Source organism: Phaseolus vulgaris, chromosome 5 (assembly GCF_051622355.1).
Source record: "Phaseolus vulgaris cultivar YP4 chromosome 5, ASM5162235v1, whole genome shotgun sequence".
NCBI lineage: Eukaryota > Viridiplantae > Streptophyta > Magnoliopsida > Fabales > Fabaceae > Phaseolus > Phaseolus vulgaris.
The window spans coordinates 44623453-44637829 of record NC_143502.1 but is presented as its reverse complement, the minus strand read 5'-3'; the positions used below and the strand labels follow the sequence as shown (position 1 = coordinate 44637829).

Below are 14377 nucleotides of genomic sequence, written 5' to 3'. Positions count from 1 at the left end.
GAAATGAGAAGTATATTATAGGCACGAATTGTATGTTAATGAAATTGAACTCTACATAGGTTTATATGCGTGATGATTATATTGATCTTTATGTATAACCTTGAGTTAATGAGATATATTAGTTTGAATGGAGTTTTTTTTTTTTTTGCAATTGATTTGTTTTGTGAGAGTATTCACTCAGGAAAAAAAATCAAACAGTTTCACACACAGAAAAACCTTCCTTTTAGCCTGACAATGATTAATAAAAAATTTATTGCAAATCTTGTGGAACGAATTTGAGGTTCAAACCTTGACCACCACTCAATACACACAATAAGAAATGTTTGGTAAAAGATTCAGATCAAAACATCCAAGGAATAAGGCTAATAAGTCCTAGATCGAGAGGAAACAAAATTGGAAAACTTGTTTTTCCGGCAAAAAAAAATCATGGCTTTTCCTCGTCATATTTATTTTATGTTTTGTTTTTAGACGAGCCTCCTTAGCTGGATGCAAAAAACATATGATAATACTTGTGTGAATTATTTCAAAAAAATTCAACGTAATATGAGCTCTGGAAAAAAAATTGCAGAAACTATGGCCAAATTTAAAAAATCTGGAAAGATGATAGCCTTGTAGTGCCCAAAATTTCTAAAAAAATTTCCCAAAAGGATTTTTGTTGAAATTCCATGTAGGAGTATCAGTAGAATTTGGGACACAACGTGACAAATGAGTATTCAGTCAGGAAAAAAAAAAGTTTCACACACAAATGCAAACCTTTCTTTCGGCTTTGGCAATGATGAATAGAAAATTTATTGCAAATACTGTGGAATGAATTTGAGGAATAAACTTTGACCACAACCCAGTAGAAACAATAAGAAAGGTCTAGTAAAAATTTCAGATCAAAACATCCAAGGGATAAGGCATAATAAGTCCAAGATCGAGAAGAAACACAATTGGAAAATTTGTTTTTCCAAAATCAAAACGTCCTAACTTCTCCTCGTCATAACACTTTTTGTGTTTTGTTTTTTGATGAGCCTCCTTACTTGAAAGAAAAAAAACATATGAAAGTACATGTGTGAATTTTTTTCAGAATTTTTCAACGTAATATGAGCTCTGGAAAAAATTTGAGAAACTAGGGTCAAATTTCAAAAATCTAGAAAGAGGATAGCCTCGGAGTGCCCAAAATTTCTGAAATTTTTTCCCGAAAGGAATTTTGTTGGAATTCCATGTAGGAGTATCAGTAGAATTTTGGACACAACGTGACAAATTTCAGGTGAAATGGATGAGTATTGATGAGCATATATTTATTCACACTCACTAGCCTTATTCATAGATTATTGGACTATAATAATAAATAAATTCATTGTTTTAATTAATATTCTTATAATTTGGTTTATTTGGGCCTTAACTATTATTATTGTTAATTTTGTGTTTTTAGAGTAAATTATCCAGAGGAAGCATCTACCTTTGTGAATGGGCTAAATATGCAAAAGTCCAAGTTGCTTCTTGAACCAAAACAGAAAACAAATTTTGAGGAGAAGAAAGAGAAAATAAAATCTACAATATCTCAGAAATAGAATTGGAAGCAAATCTTCTGCAAAATACAAGAATTCTGGAAAGATAGAAACTTGGAAACGGTTAACAAAATATAAACTACAATATTCTCTCAAGATCCTTCGAGCAGAAAAGCCTATAAAAGGACACAAGCATAAAGGAGAAAAGGGAGAGTTTTCATAGGGTTTTCTTAGTTTATTTTCTTCTTAGTAATTCTTTTGTTTTGCCTCCGCATGGAAGGCTAAACCTTTTTGGTTGGTTCTTTTGTAATTCCCCATTGAGTTCTGAGGTTTTGTTCCAATAAAAGTTTCGATTTTTAATTCTCTATAGCAGTTGTTTTTATTGTCTAATCTCCTGGAAAACTGGTTTTTGTGAGAGGTTGTACTTGAACGCATGATTGAGAGTCTTCCTTATCTTAAACTTTGGTTTCTTAGTTAGTTCGCATTGTTCTAATTAATTTCGTGGGCGCATGATTCAAGGGAGAGGAGGTAAGCATTCCCATGGAGTATACGCATGGAACAAAGTGGGTATTGATTAAACTAGTAGACGCATGCTTTACTAGTGAGTTTCAGTTGAATCAGATCGGCGCATGTTCAATCTGGTTTAGCTCTGTTGGAGGATTGAGAAAAGATTAATCTTTAGAGAACCTGTGAAGAATTCAATGGTGGAAGAACTTGGGATCAACCGCTTTTTATTTGCTATTTTAATTTCTTTTATATTTTTTGCACAACTATCTCAAACCCCCTTTTCATCTTTATTGTTATTGCTAACTTTTATTGCTTGCAGATAGATTTTAAACCCTGATCAACTGATTTTACTATTGGATTCGTTGGGAGACGACTTGGGGTCATCTGACCACAATTATACTATCATCTCTCTAGTGTTAGACAAGTCTACGCTAGAATCATATTAATTTGACAGCAAAACGACAGCTATCAAGTATTCAATAAGGAAAAATATCAAACAGTTTCACACACAGATGCGAACCTTCCTTTCGGTCATGGTAATGATGAATAAAATATTTATTGCAAATTATGTCAAACGCATTTGAGGTTGAAGCCTTGGCCACAACCCGATAGACACAATAAGGAAGGTCTGGTAAAAATATCATATAAAAAAATCCAAGGGATTAAGCATAATAAGTCACACATCGAGAGGAAACAAAGTTGGAAAATTTGTTTTTCTGAAATCTAAACGTTCAGTCTTTTCCTCGTCATATCTCTTTTTGAGTTTTGTTTTTGGACGTGCCTCCTTAGCTGGATGCAAAAAATATATGAAAGTACTTGTGTGAACTTTTTAAGAATTTTCCAACGTAATATGAGCTCTAGAAAAAATTGCAAAAATTGGGGTCAAATTTCAAAAATCTGGAAAGAGGATAGCCTTGGAGTGCCCAAAATTTCTAAAAATTTGTCCCAAAAGGATTTTTTGTTGAAATTCTATGTAGGAGTCTCAGTAGAATTTGGGACACAATGCGTCAAATTTCAGGTCAAACGGATGAGTATTCAGTTAAGAAAAAAATCAAACAGTTTCACACATAAATATGAACCTTCCTTTCGGACCTGGCAATGATGAATAAAATATTTATTACAAATGTTGCGGAAAGAATTTGAGCCTGAATCCGTGGCCAAAACCCAGTAGACACAATAAGGAAGGTCTAGTAAAAAGATCAGATCAATACATCCAAGGGATAAGGCGTAATACTTTCCAGACCTAGAGGAAACAAAATTGCAAAATTTGTTTTTCCAAAATCGAAACATCCTGTCTTTTCCTCAACATATTTGTTTTTGTGTTTTATTTTTGGATGTGCCTCCTGAGTTCGATGCAAAAAAACATATGAAAGTACTTTTGTGAATTGTTTCAAAATTTTCCAACGTAATATGAGTTCTGGAAAAAAATTGGAAAAACTAGGGCCAAATTTAAAAAATGTAGAAAGAGAATAGTCTTGGAGTGCCCAAAATATCTGAAATTTTTTCCCAAAATGATTTTTTGGTGAAATTTTATGTAAGAGTCTCAAAAGAATTTGGGAAAAAATGAAACAAATTTCAACTCAAACGGATGAGTATTCAACTAGGAAAAAAATCAAACAGTTTCACACACACATGCGAACCTTCCTTCCGGCCTTGACAATGATGAATACAAAATTTATTGCAAATCTCGTGGAACGAATTTGAGGCTGAAACCTTGGCCACAACAAGGAAGGTTTGGTGAAAATTTCAGATCAAAACATCCATGGGATAAAGCGTAATAAGTCCTACATCGAGAGGAAACAAAATTGGAAATTTTGTTTTTTCTGAAATTGAAATGTTCTGTCTTTTCCTCGTCATATCTCTTTTTGTGTTTTGTTTTTGAACGTCTCTCCTTAGCAGGATGCAAAAAAACATATGAAAGTACTTGTGTGATTTTTTTTTCAGAATTTTCCAACGTAATATGAGCTCAGGAAAAAATTGCAGAAACCAAGGCCAAATTTCAAAAATTTGGAAAGAGGATAGCATTGGAGTGCCAAAAATATCTGAAAAATTCTCCCGAAAGAAATTTTGGTCCCTAGCAATGATCAATAACAAACTTATATCAAATCGTGTGGAACAAATTTGAGGCTGAAACCTTGACCACAACTTAGTAGACACAATAAGGAATGTCTGGTAAAAATTTCAGATCAAAACATCCAAGGGATAAGGCGTAATAAGTCCCAGATCGAGAGGAAACAAAATTGGAAAACTTATTTTTCCGAAAACGAAACGTCTTGACTATTCCTCGTCATATCTCTTTTTGTGCTTTGGTTTTGGACATGCCACCTTAGCTGGATGTAGACAACATATGAAAGTACTTGGGTAAATTTTTTCCGAATTATTTAACATAATATGAGCTCTGGAAACAAATTGCAAAAACTAGGACAAAGTTTCAAAAATCTGGAAAAAGGATAGCTTTGGAGTGCCCAAAATTTCTGAAAAACTTTCCCGAAATTATTTTTTGTTGAAATTCTATGTAGGACTTTCAAAAGAATTTGGAACAAAACGCAACAAATTTCAGGTCAAACGAATGAGTATTCAGACAGGAAAAAAATCAAACAGTTTCACACACAGAGATGAACCTTTCTTTCAGCCCTAGCAATGATGAATAAAAAAAATTTTGCAAATCCATTGGAACAGATTTGAGGCTAAAACCTTGACCAGAACCCAGTAGACACAATAAGGTATGTATGGTTAATGTTTAAGATCAAAACATCCAACTGATAAGGCGCAATAAGTCCCGGACTGAGAGGGAACAAAATTGGAAAACTTGTTTTTCCGAAAATGAAATGTCCCTTCTTTTCCTCGTCATATCTTCTTTTTTGTTTTCTTTTTGGATGTGCCTCCTTAGCTGGATTCAAACAACATATGAAAGTAGTTGTGTGAATTTTTTCGAAATTTTTCAATCTAATATGAGCTCTCGAAAAAATTAAAGAAACTAGGGCCAAATTTCAAATATATGGAAAGAGGATAGCCTTGGAGTGCACAAATTTCTGAAAAGTTTTTCTGGAAGGATTTTTTGTTAAAATTCTATGTAAGATTCTCAACAGAATTTGGGACAAAACACGACAAATTTCAAGTTAAACTAATGAGTATTCAGTCAGGAAAAAAGCCTTGCCCGAGCTTAGAATACATAAGTCTGATTCCTAGCACTCACCTTACGTCTCCATTGTTTGCCACTTCATTTAAATGCGCACTCGATATCTTATTTTTCAGTTCAAACATGAATCTTTTTTGTGCACATAAGAATATGGATGTCCAAGTATTTAAGATTTTATATATTTTAAAAAAATCATTGTGAGTGCGCGTGCGTGTGTGTTGTCTTGTATTTAGTGTTCTTGGAGTGTTGAGATTTGTTAAATGGAGTTGGATGAGGCCAATGCTGATTGATTAGGGATTATTCTGTTGGAGGAATGATGTTCTTCCCTTTTATCACTACTCTCAACCACTACTGCTTTAGTTGCATTTTCACTCACCTCCGCCTCCACCTCCATTGTAGAGTAGTTCTCTTCCTGAACGTATGCCTTTTCAGATTTGGTATTTATTACAACTCAAACTCTGCAGGATCTTCAAACACGTCATCATAACCATGCCTCACAAAACACCGAAACACTCTATACTCTCTTGGCTCCACTTGTTGAAGTAAGAACCTCTCCTCCGATGCAACACTGCTCACCGAAATAGCCTTAATGGACACAAACACAACAATTAAGTGAATAGACAGAATGTTACCTATGAGGTGTGAGAATATGAGAGGAATGCCTTGCACCAGCTCATAATACATAAGGATGATTCCTAGCACTCGCCTTACGTCTGGGTTGTTCGCCACTTCATTCAAATATGCACCTGATATCTTGTTTTTCAGTTCAAACATGAATCTTTCTTTGTGCACATAAGGATATGGAACATCGCCAAATATGTAAATGAGTTGTCCAAATATTCAAGATTTTATATATTTAAAAAAAATCATTATATGTGCGTGTGCGTGCGTGCGTGTGTTGTCTTATATTTAGTGATCTTGGAGTGTTGAGATTTTTTAAATGGAGTTGGATGAGGTTGATGCTGATTGATTTGTGATTATTGTGTTTGAGGAATTATGTGTTTCCCTCTTATCACTACTCTCAACCATTACTGTTTGTTCAGTTGCACTTTCACTCACCTCCACCGTAAAGTAGTTCTCTTCCTGAACGTATGCCTTCAGATTTTTTATCAATTGCGACTCAAACTCTACAGGATCTTCATGCACGTCATTGTAACCATGCCTTACAACACACTGAAACACTTTGTACACTCTTGGCTCCACTTGTCGAAACAAAAACCTATCCTCTGATTCAACACTGCTCACTAGAATAGCCTTAATGGACACAAAGACAACAATTGAGTAGATAGACGGAATGCTACCTATGAGGTGTGAGAATATGGGAGGAATTCCTTGCACCAGCTCATAATACATAAGTTTGATTCCTAGCACTCGCCTTACGTCTGGGTTGTTCGCCACTTCATTCAAATATGCACCTGATATCTTGTTTTTCAGTTCAAACATGAATCTTTCTTTGTGCACATAAGGATATGGAACATCGCCAAATATGTAAATGAGTTGTCCAAATATTCAAGATTTTATATATTTAAAAAAAATCATTGTATGTGCGTGTGCGTGCGTGTGCGTGCGTGCGTGTGTAGTCTTATATTTAGTGATCTTGGAGTGTTGATATTTTTTAAATGGAGTTGGATGAGGTTGATGCTGATTGATTTGTGATTATTGTGTTTGAGAAATTATGTGTTTCCCTCTTATCACTACTCTCAACCACTACTGTTTGTTCAGTTGCACTTTCACTCACCTCCACCGTAAAGTAGTTCTCTTCCTGAACGTATGCCTTCAGATTTTTTATCAATTGCGACTCAAACTCTGCAGGATCTTCAAGCACGTCATTGTAACCATGCCTTACAACACACTGAAACACTTTGTACACTCTTGGCTCCACTTGTCGAAACAAAAACCTATCCTCTGATTCAACACTGCTCACTACAATAGCCTTAATAGACACAAAGACAACAATTGAGTAGATAGACGGAATGCTACCTATGAGGTGTGAGAATATGGGAGGAATTCCTTGCACCAGCTCATAATACATAAGTTTGATTCCTAGCACTCGCCTTACGTCTGGGTTGTTCGCCACTTCATTCAAATATGCACCTGATATCTTGTTTTTCAGTTCAAACATGAATCTTTCTTTGTGCACATAAGGATATGGAACATCGCCAAATATGTAAATGAGTTGTCCAAATATTCAAGATTTTATATATTTAAAAAAAATCATTGTTTGTGCGTGTGCGTGCGTGCGTGTGGTGTCTTATATTTAGTGATCTTGGAGTGTTGATATTTTTTAAATGGAGTTGGATGAGGTTGATGCTGATTGATTTGTGATTATTGTGTTTGAGAAATTATGTGTTTCCCTCCTATCACTACTCTCAACCACTACTGTTTGTTCAGTTGCACTTTCACTCACCTCCACCGTAAAGTAGTTCTCTTCCTGAACGTATGCCTTCAGATTTTTTATCAATTGCGACTCAAACTCTGCAGGATCTTCAAGCACGTCATTGTAACCATGCCTTACAACACACTGAAACACTTTGTACACTCTTGGCTCCACTTGTCGAAACAAAAACCTATTCTCTGATTCAACACTGCTCACTACAATAGCCTTAATAGACACAAAGACAACAATTGAGTAGATAGACGGAATGCTACCTATGAGGTGTGAGAATATGGGAGGAATTCCTTGCACCAGCTCATAATACATAAGTTTGATTCCTAGCACTCGCCTTACGTCTGGGTTGTTCGCCACTTCATTCAAATATGCACCTGATATCTTGTTTTTCAGTTCAAACATGAATCTTTCTTTGTGCACATAAGGATATGGAACATCGCCAAATATGTAAATGAGTTGTCCAAATATTCAAGATTTTATATATTTAAAAAAAATCATTGTTTGTGCGTGTGCGTGCGTGCGTGTGGTGTCTTATATTTAGTGATCTTGGAGTGTTGAGATTTTTTAAATGGAGTTGGATGAGGTTGATGCTGATTGATTTGTGATTATTGTGTTTGAGGAATTATGTGTTTCCCTCTTATCACTACTCTCAACCACTACTGTTTGTTCAGTTGCACTTTCACTCACCTCCACCGTAAAGTAGTTCTCTTTCTGAACGTATGCCTTCAGATTTTTTATCAATTGCGACTCAAACTCTACAGGATCTTCAAGCACGTCATTGTAACCATGCCTTACAACACACTGAAACACTTTGTACACTCTTGGCTCCACTTGTCGAAACAAAAACCTATCCTCTGATTGAACACTGCTCACTAGAATAGCCTTAATGGACACAAAGATAACAGTTGAGTAGATAGACGGAATGCTACCTATGAGGTGTGAGAATATGGGAGGAATTCCTTGCACCAGCTCATAATACATAAGTTTGATTCCTAGCACTCGCCTTACGTCTGGGTTGTTCGCCACTTCATTCAAATATGCACCTGATATCTTGTTTTTCAGTTCAAACATGAATCTTTCTTTGTGCACATAAGGATATGGAACATCGCCAAATATGTAAATGAGTTGTCCAAATATTGAAGATTTTATATATTTAAAAAAAATCATTGTATGTGCGTGTGCGTGCGTGCGTGTGTTGTCTTATATTTAGTGATCTTGGAGTGTTGAGATTTTTTAAATGGAGTTGGATGAGGTTGATGCTGATTGATTTGTGATTATTGTGTTTGAGGAATTATGTGTTTCCCTCTTATCACTACTCTCAACCACTACTGTTTGTTCAGTTGCACTTTCACTCACCTCCACCGTAAAGTAGTTCTCTTCCTGAACGTATGCCTTCAGATTTTTTATCAATTGCGACTCAAACTCTGCAGGATCTTCAAGCACGTCATTGTAACCATGCCTTACAACACACTGAAACACTTTGTACACTCTTGGCTCCACTTGTCGAAACAAAAACCTATCCTCTGATTCAACACTGCTCACTAGAATAGCCTTAATGGACACAAAGACAACAATTGAGTAGATAGACGGAATGCTACCTATGAGGTGTGAGAATATGGGAGGAATTCCTTGCACCAGCTCATAATACATAAGTTTGATTCATAGCACTCGCCTTACGTTCTGGTTATTCGCCACTTCCTTCAAATATGCACTCAATATCTTATTTTTCAGTTCAAACATGCATCTTTCTTTATGCACATAAGAATATGGAACATCACCAATTATGTAAAAGAGTTGTCCAAATATTTAAGATTTTATATACATTAAAAAAATTATTGGGTGTGTGTGCGCGTGCATGTGCGTGTTGTCTTATATTTAGTGATCTTGGAGTGTTGAGATTTGTAAGATGTTAGAAATTTGGAAGAGTTAAAAAAGTGGTTGAGTAAAGTTTTTTTTTTATTTTTTTATAATGAGTAGTTAAGAGGGAACTTGATTTGGTAAAATACAAAACTAAACCGAAGTGGATATATATTGTGTTTAGGGAGTGACAGGAATGGTGTGTCATATTTCGTACGTCATTCCAACCTTGAGAAGTCTCTTGCGTGGGATTGCCATGGAATTCTGACCTTGTCTGAAGTTCTTTCGGAAGAAACTGTATGCATAATTCACAATGATCTTATTGAAGATGGAGGAGTTTGGGTGAGCTACAACCTCTGCTTCTGCTAGCATATACACTATGCCTTTCTCCAATGCTCTGTCTATGAATTTGAGTTCCTCTTCAGCTCCATGGATGGGTGGGGCAAGCAAGTTAGCAGATGACTTGGCGGCACTCCCTCCCAATGACCGAATGGAGTTGGATGAGGCCGATGCTGATTGATTTGGGATTATTCTGTTGGAGGAATGATGTGTTTCCCTCTTATCACTACTCTCAACCATTGTTGCTTGTTCATTTGCACTTTCACTTACCTCTGCCTCCACCGTAGAGTAGTTCTCTTCCTGAACGTATGCCTTCAGATTTTGTATCAATTGCGACTCAAACTCTACAGGATCTTCAAGCACATCATTGTAACCATGCCTCACAACACACCGAAACACTCTGTATTCTCTTGGCTCCACTTGTCGAAACAAGAACCTTTCCTCCAATGCAACATTGCTCACCGGAATAGCCTTAATGGACACAAACACAACAATTGAGTGGATAGATGGAATGCTACCTATGAGGTGTGAGAATATGGGAGGAATGCCTTGCACCAACTCAGAATACATTAGTCCGATTCCTGGCACTCGCCTTACATCTGGATTGTTCGCCACTTCATTCAAATATGCACTTGATATCTTGTTTTTCAATTCAAACATGTATCTTTCTTTGTGCACATAATGCCAGATTCCCATCACCGACGTCAAGAACAGAGCTAGTACAATTGGAAGATACCCTCCTCCTGTGAATTTGGTTAGTTGAGATGAGAAATAAACTATCTCAATGAAACCAAATCCGAAGAAGAATAAAGCCACTCGCCATAGACTCTTTTTCCATAAAACAAGCATTATCAGTGAAACTAGAGTTGTTGTGATCATCATATCACCAATCACTGCAATCCCTGCACATATTCAAACAAACATGCATGTAAGTATTACTTCTTTGTCATCCCTTCTAACATAACATACATAAGAAGAACAAGCAGGAATACTTACCATATGCATGACTAATCTTCTCTGTGGTCTTGAAGGCAGCACAGACCAAAATACATGCGATCATGAACATGTAGTTGACCTCAGGAATATACACCTGACCCTGATGTTTGACGGAAGTGTGCACCACCCTAACTCTTGGGAAACAACCTAGACTTAGGGCTTGGGATATAATGGAGAATGCTCCTGAAATCATTGCTTGGCTAGCTATAATGGCAGCAGCAACAGCCACAACAAATGTTGGCCAATACAAAGGATCTGCATGTTATTCACAATTGTAATTCACTCAGAAGAAAATTTAATTGATTAACTGCGTTTATTAACAATATCATACTAAAAAAATGGACTTTTAAAAGTAAGCAATTTACCTGGAATACAGTCATAAAAAGTATTAGCCACATTCTGAGGGAACTTTCGCAGATATGCTGCTTGCCCAATGTATGCAACCACTATTGATGGACATGTAATGCAAGAAAAGCTAATCTGCAACACATTATATTGCATCATCAATTTAAGTGCAACTATTCAATCAATTGTAGCTGGAAATAATTTCTGTGAAGAAATTGAGCACAAGAATTAATATATTTACTTACTTGAATGGATCTTACATTAAAGTGACCCAAGTCAGCAAACATGGCTTCAGATCCTAAAATTACATGTATCTTAGTTAGTTGGAATAAAAGGTTGATATAATTTAATGAAGAAAGATTAAGAAGAGATGTTAATCACCTGTTATGCAGAGAAAGACTCCACCAAGCGATAACCATCCATCTTTGCCATTCCGTTTGAAATAATCAAATATATATTTGGGATAAAAGGCACGTAATACTTTGATATCATATTTGAATAAATTGTAAAGCCCAATTCCACTGATGAAAAAAAACCACACCAAAATGATTGGAGCGAATGCGAATCCCACTTTATCAGTACCGAATCGTTGAGCAGAAAATAAGATTACCAAAATTGCTACTGTGATTCCCACAACAGCATCTAAAAAAACAGAAATAGAATATTAGATATATGTAGAAATAATGCTACCTAGTCTAGAAATTTTACATCCACAAATTTAGCAAACAAGGGAAGGAACACTAGAAAAAGAAAATTATCTATCGATCATACTCTGTAACTAAATTCAACATTATCTATAGATTGTTACCCACAAATATGAATTTGTTTTTACGCTTTTTTATCTTTTTTATCAGTAATAATAAATAAATAAATAAGAATCACTTTATGTGTGATCCAACTCATACAAAATCACACAAAAACAAACAACACCTCCCCCATTAATTTTACCTATCTAGATCCTTGAATAAATTCAATATTACATATGGATTATTATCCACAATTCTGTATCCGAAAATAAATTATTATTAATATACATTTTTTTATTTATATTGTTATCATAATATTAAAATTATTAATAATATTAACAATATTCATAACATTAATCATATTAATAATATTAATAACACTAATAATAGAATAGAAAAAAAAATTATTCACAGATCATACTCTATAAATAAATTCAACATTACCTACCTATAGATTGTTATCCACAGATATGAATTCATAATAAATTCAACATTACCTATGAATTATTACTCACGAATTTCTATCTGTAATTAAATTCAACATTACACATAAATTTTATCCATTAATTTATATTCGTAAATAAATTCAACATCACATATGGATTATTATTCACAATTTTGTATCCAAAAATAAAATATTATTCATATTCATATTTTTTATTTATATTATTATAATATTAATAATATTATATTAATCACATTAAGAATATTAATAATATTGAGATGAAAGGGAAAAATGTTAAGGCATTGATGACTTACTTTGACCTAACGATTTACTGATCCCACTTACTGCTGAAAGTACTGCACATATATGAAGCAATATAATAATATGAGAGGTGTGTTGTGACATTAATTTGTGAAATATTTGATATAAGAAATGGAGGAACCTGAGATTGATGGAGTAAGAATCCCATCTCCTATGACCATGGAAGTTCCCATTATGGCAAGAAACAGAATCACAACTCGTGAAACAAGACTGCCTTCAAGCTTCTGCTTCAATTTGTGTGCCCGTTTTACCTCACTGGACGGAGTTTCCAGTTTGTAGTTAGAAAGCTCCCTGTCCTCTGGTTGTTCATTTGGAATCATACTCATCTTTATATGTCTGCATATCAACGAATACAGTGCAAAAGCTCCACCTGTCATTGTTAATCAGGATCTTCATCATCATCATCTTCAAGACTATTTTTCAAATAACATTATTGAATTTGATGAAGATGACTCAAATTTGTTATTTAAAAAACTAGTAACATGAGAAAGAAAGGAGAATAAGTCTGTGAAGAAAAAACAAAGAGTTAACTCTTTCGTATTTACAAACGGACAAATTTGACACGAAAACCAAAGCAAATAGATCTGGTTTTTGTTTTGAAGAGGAAGAAAGTGAGGCGGTTGAGAGATATTTACCGTTGCCATTATCGTTGGCCCAGAGTACGATGAAGACGTATTTGAGCAAAGGTATGAGGAAGATGGTGTAGATGATGAGGGACAAGACACCGAGAATATCATCTTCATGTTTGATTCCATTGTTGAAGGTGCTGGAATAGACGTAAAGGGGTGATGTACCAATATCACCATACACAACCCCTATGCTTTGAAATGCTAAGCTAAGCGTTGTCCTCCAACCCATCTGTTCAAACCCAACCAATATAATATAATATAATATATAATTCATTCATAAACTAACTATGAACTCGTATAATAATGTATATACCTTGTAAGGATTGTGTGCGACCATAGAAACTCTTCCAGCCTCTAAATTCAGAGAATCTACTCGCCTCAGTTTTGCCCATGACACCTTTCGCTCTTTCAGCTTCGGGTTCCTCTCTGCATCTGCTGTTCCGCCGCTCTCCGCCACCGCCACCGCCTCCTCCTCCGTCATCTTCTTTCCTTCTGCTTCTGCTCCAGACATCTTCACACTCACACTCCACCTTCTCTTGGATATTCAAGTTGTGTTCCTTTGCTTTAGTTTTTATAGGCACACAAGTCAGATCTTCATAACTTCTTATTCTCTTATTTTATGATCAATAATTGTACTTTTTTTTAATCTTTAAACTGCGCCTCCCTTACCAGCACTTCAGTTGACTTTCTATTAAATTATGGAAAGCATCTAAAGGCAATGAAGCTGGACAAAAATAATTCAAAAAATATGCTGCTTTGAATTTAAAGAAATTGACTCAAAAATTTATAATGAATTTAATTAATATAACTAAAAAGTTAAATTAATTCAATAATAATATATTTTAAAAAAAATATTTTAAATTAATTTTAGTAAAATTAAGTATAAATTAAAATCAAAGATAATTAATTATGAAATAAATAATTATAAATTGAAAATAATATTTAAATTTATTTTTTCCATAAAATTTAATGAAATTGTAGAATTTAAAAAAATATTTAAATTTTTAATATAATTTTACACTTCATATAAATTCAATTCATTTTATTAATATTATTTTAAAACAAAACAAAATCAAACTCGGTATATTAAATTAGTATTCAATTAATTTATTTAAATTTCAAATAAAAGAAATCGAGATTTTTTTCGAATAAGAATAAAAAACAATATTGA

The 14377-nt window shown here is 34.5% G+C and overlaps 1 protein-coding gene across 1 annotated transcript; it reads right to left on the bottom strand.

The window, feature by feature from the left end:
* Positions 1-9466: 9466 nt before the first annotated feature.
* On the bottom strand, positions 9467-13787 carry LOC150027768 (potassium transporter 5-like). The gene is made up of 9 exons (XM_090302598.1): positions 13520-13787; positions 13213-13435; positions 12699-12947; positions 12571-12612; positions 11447-11707; positions 11311-11363; positions 11086-11200; positions 10721-10975; positions 9467-10626 (listed from the first exon to the last, which is right to left on the bottom strand). Exons 1-9 carry the CDS (start codon positions 13715-13717, stop codon positions 9590-9592), a joined length of 2433 nt encoding a protein of 810 aa, XP_090158724.1. The 5' UTR covers positions 13718-13787; the 3' UTR covers positions 9467-9589.
* Between the last annotated feature and the right edge of the window lie 590 nt (positions 13788-14377).

What these genes read in the sequence shown, in the direction of transcription:
- LOC150027768 (XM_090302598.1), bottom strand. Translation starts at nt 13,717, where the DNA reads ATGTCTGGAGCAGAAGCAGAAGGAAAGAAGATGACGGAGGAGGAGGCG. An exon ending in CAGTAAATCGTTAGGTCAAA is followed by an intron (nt 11,708 to 12,570) that starts GTAAGTCATCAA and finishes CTGTTTTTTTAG; the next exon opens with ATGCTGTTGTGGGAATCACA. An exon ending in TTAATGTAAGATCCATTCAA is followed by an intron (nt 11,201 to 11,310) that starts GTAAGTAAATAT and finishes AATGTGTTGCAG; the next exon opens with ATTAGCTTTTCTTGCATTAC.